At 41.1% G+C, this 8638-nt stretch overlaps 1 protein-coding gene across 1 annotated transcript in view; it reads left to right on the top strand.

The window, feature by feature from the left end:
* Window positions 1-1727: 1727 nt before the first annotated feature.
* gid4 (GID complex subunit 4 homolog) overlaps window positions 1728-8638 on the top strand; it is a 42010-nt gene continuing 35099 nt past the window's right edge. The window contains exons 1-2 of the mRNA XM_063057382.1: window positions 1728-2093; window positions 8470-8529. Coding sequence (XP_062913452.1) covers window positions 1938-2093; window positions 8470-8529 — 216 coding nt within the window. The 5' untranslated portion in view covers window positions 1728-1937. The remainder of the gene's footprint in view (window positions 2094-8469; window positions 8530-8638) is intronic.

Below are 8638 nucleotides of genomic sequence, written 5' to 3'. Positions count from 1 at the left end.
GCAATCACTGCTGGGCCCATTTTACAATCCCAGTGATGTTCCTGGACCAGGTGAGATTGTCCAAGATTTGCAACCCAAGGAACTTGATGTCTTCCACTCTCTCCACTGTGGAGCCGCTGATGCTGAGGGGTGTGTGCTCAGGCTGAGACCGTCTGAAATCGACGATCATCTCCTTGGTTTTGGTGACATTAAGCATCAAGTTGTTATCACTGCACCAGTTCTCTAGGTGTTTGACCTCCTCCCTGTACATTGTTTCATCATTTTTTTTGGATTGCGGATTTCAGAAGGGTAAGTCAAGAGAACACGTACCAGTCCTCCTAGCACGATCAGAAGCGGAGAGAGTGAGTAACTTCAAACTCCTGGGTGTCAATATCTTTGAGGATCTATCCTGGACCCAGCATATCAATGGAGCTACAAAGACGGCACAAGAGTGGATAAATTTCATTAGGAGTTCGAGAAGATTTGGTATGTCAGCAAATCACTTGAAAATTTCTACAGATGTACCGCGGAGAGCATTCTAACTGCCTGCATAGTATGGGGCGGGGGGAGCTACCCCACAGGATCAAAGTAATCTGCAGAGAGTTGTAAACTTAGTCAATTCCATCATGGGCACTAGCTTCTGTAGTATCCAGGACATCTTAAAAGAGCAATGCCTCAAAAAGGTGGTGTCCCTCATTAAGGACCCCAATCACCCAGGTCATACTTGTTCTCATTGCTACCATCAGGAGGGAGGTACAGAAGCCTGAGGCCACACACTGAGCAACTCATTGGCTTTTTTTCTATTATTATGCATTGCATTGTACTGCTGCCACAAAGTCAACTAACTTCATAGCTGGAAGAGCACAGTAAGGCTGAGTAACCTGGAGCAACTGAATTTTTGACACCCCTAAAGCTTTTCAACAATCAGTAAGCCAGCCAGGAACAGGCCCGCCTCTTGCCTGGATGGGTGCAGCCCAATCAACATTCAGGGACTTCAACGCCATCAGGACAAAGCAGTCCACTTATTGGCACCCCATCAACAACCCTAAACATTTATTTCCTCCAACACTGATACACAATGTGCACCATCTAAAAAACGCAATGGAGTTACCTCACCAGCTTTGACAGACCTTCTAAACTTTAACCTCTACCAGTTCAAAGGACAGCAACACAAGTTACATTAGGAACACAGCCACCATTAAGTTTTCCCCTCCAAGTCAAACATCCTCCTGATTTATAAGTACATCAATGGATTTTTCATTATTCTATGCTTAAATCCTGGAACTCCCCCTTCATCTACGCTATGTGTGCACCTCATCAGAAGAACTGCAGAAGTTCAAGAAGGCATCTCAGCCCCACCTTCTCACTAGCAATTATGGATGAGCGGCTTTGACGGTGACATTAAAAGCCGAAAGTATGAATAAAATTATTAATGAAGATTTTTGAAGACATGGACAGTTGTGTAGATAAGTAGATTTTTAAAAATCATTAATACTAGTGGCAATAAATTGTGAACATGTGAAGTACTTATAGAGTGCTTATCCATCGACCAGCCACCTGCTCTTTGCCCGTCAACTCCACGCGACGCAAGCCGGTTTGCGTCGAACTAAATTTCGGACTACAACTCCCAGAATGCAACCAGCACGCAGCACAGGCGCAAAATTCGAGGTCCTATCCTTGAATTTTGTACCTCAAGTCTTAGCCAATGGAAATCTGCGACCGTTTAGGGTCCATAGTGACGTAAAAGATGGGCCAATGAGAAATGGCGATGTTATCCCCGTGAGTCAGAAGCTGATTGCGGCCATCTCGCGTTGTCAGGGGTTGTGAAGGAGAAGCGGCTTTGGGGACTGTGACTGAGTAATTCCGATTCACGGCTGAACCATCCCTTTCCCCCTTTCTCCCCGCCCTTTCCCCCTTTTTCTTCGCTCTCAGGGGGTGGGCCGGGGCGACATCGCGAGATGCCGGTCCGCACCGAGGCGGCCTCACTCATCCCGCCGCCTCCCATCAACACTCAGCAGCCCGGAGTCGCCACCACACTCCTGTACAGTGGCTCCAAGTTCAGGGGACACCAGAAAAGCAAAGGCAACTCGTATGATGTGGAGGTGGTATTGCAGGTACTGTAATGTTATAATTGCTCCCTGTTCCGCATACTTGCTGATCAAGCCTGTCATCGCTGTCATTAAACCCAAATGGTATTGCAATTACGATCATTTCACGCCTCCTTTTTGGTAATGACTCTGCACATTGAAAGATCAAATTAAGAGAAAGCTAATTAGTCATGTATCAGGCAAGAGCAGTTGGATAGAGATTGTTCACGATTTGGAGCGCTGCTGGCCTACTTCTGTCTATATCTACTTATTCTATATTAGTCAGTGTTGACTAGTACACAAGTTAATAGTCTTATATTAATATTCATTTAAGAATTGATATCTTGTATTCATATTTACTTTATTCACTTTTAATGTGGTGCTATCGTCTCGTTTAGCATTCTAAAGAAACTATTTGCTCTTTGGTTCAGTCTTTCAGTTTCACCCATGGCTTCATTTGCAGTTACAGGTGATAGAATGTTTTCCCTTTTTGCCTTTTCTTATCAACAAGTTCCCCCATGCACTTCTGGTAGAAACAGTGATTCAGTTGCACTTTCTGCTTAATGCACTCCATTTGGTTCAATAGAGATGGTTTTTACTTTGGAGGAATCAAATGCAGATTAGGTGTCTGCTTTACAGAACATCCCCATTCAATCTGCAAAGGTAAACTAAACCTTAAAGTGTCCACCCCATCCCACCTTGACGCCTGTCCTTGGCTTCTTATACTGTTATGATGTCTTCAAATTTGGCACAAGACTCAAAATTGAATTCAACAATTTTAGAAAGTTTCTCTTTCTGGTTTCCGGCTTCCCAAATCATTATCTCCATTTGTCTCTACTGTAATGTTGTTAGACTACTGAGCATTTTTAGCAGCTTTTTTTTATATGCGTAACAATATACGATGCTCTTAGAAGCAAGAACACTGGTTAGGTAGCATCTAGAGGAAAAACGTGTATAATTTTACCATTGAATTTTATGCCATTGGCAGAAGAAAATTAATCTTGAAGTATGTGAGGGGATGCATTTTGGGAGACTATTGAGACTAGGATATGTACAATTAAGTATTGAAGTGTAGCGGGATCTTACTGGACATGTCCAAGTATCCCTGAATGCCACAGCATGAAAAGCAGGTTAAGAAGGCAAGTTGTCCCTCATAGAATACAAGGTCATAGAAGATGTGGTACAACTCTCTGGGGGCGGGGGGATAGGCTGTAGTACTGGTTACCACACTACAGGACAGTGTGTTTACATTGAAGTATATGCAGAGGAGATTCACCACAATACTTTGAGATGAAATATTTCAGCTGTGAGGAGAGACAAGATTGATTGGGTTGTTTTACATTGCAGCAGTAAAGACTGATGGAAGTGTACAAGATTGTGAGCAATGTAGGTACAGCAGAAGGATTGAAAATGGGGTTAATAGATCTTGGTACTTGAAGGCTGGCATGGATACGATGGGCTGAGGGCTTGTTTCTATTCTGTATGACTCAATGTGTAAAATCAGTTGAAACTTTGTGCCTTCTTCAGATGACTAAATTCTCTCTATGGTAGCCATCTATCAACTTAGTGATCTGTCTCAATTATCAAAAGTGAATGAACACCTTAATTTAATTATTTTGCCTCATTTTTATATGATAATCCATATTCCTTAATGCCTTTAGCAGTTACCTGTAATTAAAATGCCTTGAAAAATTTCAAAGTGTTACTGCAGAGAATAAAATGTCACAGAGTAGAAGTAACATTAGCGTTGAAGGAAGATTGGCTGGCTAATAGGAAACAGTGTTCTAGTGGTTGGGAAAACATGAGTGGTGTAGCATAGGGATTGGCAGAAGACTGAGCTTTTTACTATTTATATAAATATTTGAACAAAGGGACCAAACGAATGCTTGCAAAATTTGACAGACGATGTTAGGAATTAAGTATGTAAAGTGCTCAAAAGAAAACCACAAGGAGGATAGAATTAAATGGAGAGACAAAGATCTTGCAAATGAAGCACATTGTCTGGCATTGACGATTATGGTAGGGAAAACAAAATGTGTGGTGGTGTGTGTTGAGATTGCAATATGATACAGGAGGACTTTGGTGTCTTGTTGCATGATTTGCAAAAGGCTAGTAGTCATTAGGAATGTTATCAATATTGTGAAGGAAATTGAATACAAAGGTAGGGTGATGTTTCTGTTACATTGCATTGAGAGCTTGCCTGGAGTACTGTAAACACTGTTGGAATGCTTATGTAAGGAGAATTTTAATGTACTGAAACAATTCAGAAGAGGTTGGCTGGAATGGAGAATTTATCTGACAGAGGGTGGACAGGTAAGAATTATATGCACCAGAGTTTAGAAGAATAAAAATTATACAAAATATTATTAAATTAAATCCAGGGAATCTTGACAAAGTGTGCAGATCTTGTTTCTCATGAGAGAATTCAGAACTAGGAATCATGTCCATTTAAGGCAGGTAAGTTAAGTTTTGTCTGGCAGAAAACTCTTTTTCCCTTGTTAAAAGGCAGCAGGATATTGAGGCGGAGGAACATGGGATCTTGATAAGCAAGAGGGACTGTAAGTAGTCCGTAATGTGTAGTCGATGACAGTTAGATCAGCCATAATTTTACGTGAGGATGGAGCGGATTTGATTAGGTTACCCTTGATCCTGATTGTATGTTTGTATATGATTGGCTCAACATCTACAGCCTTCCACGTAGAAAATATCTTCCTGGTTTTACCTGCGTGATTTGCAGTGACTTGTTTCTACAGCCTGTAAATAAGATGCTAAATTCAGCAGCAATTGAGGGTGCAGATGTATTAATACTGACTGATTGGTTCAACCAAGTAGCCGAACAATTGGATGTTATACATCGCCAAGCTGATGATTTGGGGAACTATTCTGCTCGAACTTCATCTTGCAGATAATACAACGATAGTGGATCGCATCTGAAGTAATGCTCAAGTCTTAGTACAGGAAGAGCTCAGTGATGTGTTGTCATGACAACAGCCTTTCCCTCACTGTCAACAAAACAAAAGAACTAGTTAGTGACTTCAGAAAGCAGGTGGCACACATGCTTCTGTCTGCATCATTGACATTGAGGGTTTGAAATTTAGGTGTGAACATCACCGACAGCTTGCCCCTGTCCAGTCACGTCTTATGTCACAACCAAGAAAGCTCACCAATACCCTGGTTTCCTCAGGAGGCTAAAGAAATTCAGCATGTGACCACAAGAAACTGCAGAGAGTTGTTGATACAGCTCAGCACAACACAGGAACCAGCCTCTCCCCTCTGCACTCTCTTGCTGCCTCAGTAAAGCAGCCAACATGATCAAAGACCCTGCCCATTCCAGGCATTTTCTCTTCTCTTCTCTCTCCCATTGGCCAGAAGATGCAAGAGTCTTAAAGCATGTACAGACAGCTTCTATCCCACTTTTATTTCTTGGCCTAACAATCTATCTTGTTATGATCTTCCACTTTATCATTTATTTGCACTTTGCACTTTCTCATAGCTTTTACACTTTACTATTTTGTTATTGTTTTACCTTATTCTAGCTCACTGTACTGTGTAATGATTCAATCTTTATAAGCAATGTGCAAGACAAACTTCTCACTGTATCTTGGTATACAGCTGCGGGTACAGATCTCGCAACCGTCCTGGGTCACAGGAGTGCTGCATCCGTTGCCTCCCTCTCTCACTGTTATGGGTGAGTGCCTGGGTTGCAGCAAAGCTCTCTCCAGTCCACTCTGCAATATTGTCTGTCTATTTCTTCCTCTGTCTGCCCCTGTTTCTTTTCCCCTTCACCACTCCCTGAAGAATGGTCTTTGAGAGTCCACTTGCTCTTATGTGTCCATACCATCTCAGTTTACACAGTAGATCTTTGCAGTGTCTCCTGATGGGTGATGGTTCTTTGATTGTCGTTTGAGACATGGTCTGTATAGGAGATGCCGAGGAGCCTTCTGAAGCATCTCATTTCTTCTGCCTGGATCTTTTGCAGTTCTGCTGTCAAAGTCTATGATTGGCATACATACATGAAGATGGAGAGCACAAGTGCATGCAGGAGTTTCAACTTCGATCTGAGAGCAATGTTATTGTCTCTCCAGATTGGTTTTGGTTTAGCCAGAGTTGCTGTTGTTTGGACTGTCCCTGTAAAGACTTCAGGCTTTAATCCCTCTTGGTTAATGACATGTCGATAATAAATCAAATAAGCAAATCCTCCTCAACTTAATGCATTGTGTCTCCTTACTGGACACCATTCTCTCCCTCCTCCCTCCCCCCCTCCCCATTTTCTATGCAATCACACACAGTTTTTGAAATTGTGTCACTATCTTGTAGTACTAGATTCTGACTGCTATTGATTATGCTCCACTGGGTACTATAAACATTGTTTGCCTTTGGACAAGAGTAATCATTCAATTGATGCACTTGGCATAAATCCCTGATTGTCTTGAGTAAACAACATAGAGAATCAAGGACAATTTACAGCATAGGATGAGGTCATTTGGCCATTGTGCCTGAGCTGGTAGAGACAGAATTACCCAATCTCATCCTACCTTCCTAAATTTGTCTACCTCTGGAAGATCTTGGTTCTGCATTTACCACTTTTTAAATGTGGTAAAGGTTTCTTTCTACTGTGATTAGCATGTCAGGCAGTGAGTTCCAGATAGAATATTCCTCATCTAATCATTCTACCAGTTACTTTAAGTCTGTCCCGCTAGCCTTTTGATCTTCTGCTCAGGAGAATAAGTCCTTCCTCTTTGCTGTATCTACATTAAGTCTTCCAAAGAAAACAATGCTGGGCTATCCAATTTTTTTTCTCAAGCTCAAGATTTTCATTGCTGGTTGTATTCTCAAATCTCATCTGTACCTTTAGTTGAATCACACTTTTCCTATATTGTGGTGACTGGAGCTGTGGCATGACAAGGATTGAGCACAGTTCTAATATAGCCTCCCTGCTCTTGTGTTCTTTAACTAATGGAAGGTGTTATTTTTTCAAACTATTCTCTACACTCATGACTGCGAAATAGACTTTGTGGTGACTCTATATTCCTACATATCAAATTCCTATATTTATTTTGTATTCTCTTACCTTGTTACATGCTCCCCCAGTGTATTATCTCATGTTTCTTTGAATTAAATTCCATTGCCATTTTTCTGCCTAATAGACAGCCAGGCCATCCTTAGTTTCCTGACAGTTAACCCTTCTTCCTCCCTGTCACTCCTGTGGACAGTTTTTGTATCTCTGAATCCAATATCCCTTTCTTTTGCACTGTTGTTATTTTTGTAAGTTTTAGTATTTTTTTCTGTAGCACAAAACAAATTTCATGTCATGTAAGTCAGTGATAATAAATATTCTGATGAACTCTACATTTAATCTAAATATCATGTGTGACTAAAGGGCCACAACTAAAACCTTCTAGTCGCAATTCCACTTATTCTGCTTTTTGAACCCGAAGGGCAAAATAGTCATCTCGGTGTAATAACCAAGTTTTAATTTGTATGTATGTTGAGAAAAGTGGTGGTCCTTGTACCAATTCCATGAAAATGTCTACTTTTCTCTCGTATGGAAATAACCTTTTCGTACTGCTGCTTTCTGTTATGTAGCCATTTTCACTCTGTATTCCATGGCCTTGTCATGATAGCAAGGGGCTTATGGCACTTGTTTATTTTAACGCCGTTTAGAAATCAATTTGTACCTCATCAAGCTGCAGATCTGCCATTATGTTAACTAGATTTGATTTGTCCTTTTAAATCCATTCTGGTTTTCCCTCATAATTGATGCTTGTCCAAGTAACTCCTGTTCTGCCCCTGATAATTGTTTTTAAAACTTGCCTCTCTACTGAAGTTCAAATAGATACTTCATTGATCCCAAAGGAAATTACAGTGTCACAATGGTATCACAAGTGCACAGATATAGATATTAGAAGGAAAGTAGAAAGAATAAAAAAAAAGTTACCACAAACAATCCAACAGGAGGATATCACTTCCCTGGCTATAGTTTGACTCATTATAGAGCCTAATGGATGAGGGTAAGAATGACCTCATATAGCGCTATTTGGAGCAGTGCAGTTGTCTGAGTCTTACTAAAAGTGCCACTCTGTTCAGCCAAGGTGGCATGCAGGGAGTGAGAAACATTGTCCAGAATTGCCAGGACTTTCCAGAGGGTCCTTTATTCTACCACAGCCTCCAATGTGTCCAGTTTGAGTCCTATAATGGAGCCAGGCTTTCAAACCAGTAGACTGAGCCTGTTGGCATCACCCGTGTTGATGCCATTGCCCCAGCACACCACCATATATAAGATTGTACTGGCGTCAACAGATTGGTAGAACATGGGAAGGAGAGGTACTCTATAATCAAATAATTTATCTCTTATTATTTTTGGTAAGTGCATACAAACTAATAAGTATTTATTTTCCTGTAGCATGTTGACATGGAAAACTCTTTTCTCTGTGGATACCTAAAGATCAAAGGGCTCACCGAGGTAAGTCAATCAGAAAAGAGGTCCTTAACAGAAGTATGGTTTTTGATATTTGTTTTAGACAGTGCACAAATTACAAAAGCAAAATTGCCATCCAGAGCAGAGCTATATT

This window comes from Mobula hypostoma, chromosome 9 (genome assembly GCF_963921235.1).
Source record: "Mobula hypostoma chromosome 9, sMobHyp1.1, whole genome shotgun sequence".
Lineage (NCBI taxonomy): Eukaryota > Metazoa > Chordata > Chondrichthyes > Myliobatiformes > Myliobatidae > Mobula > Mobula hypostoma.
This window is presented reverse-complemented; position numbering and strand designations above follow the sequence as displayed.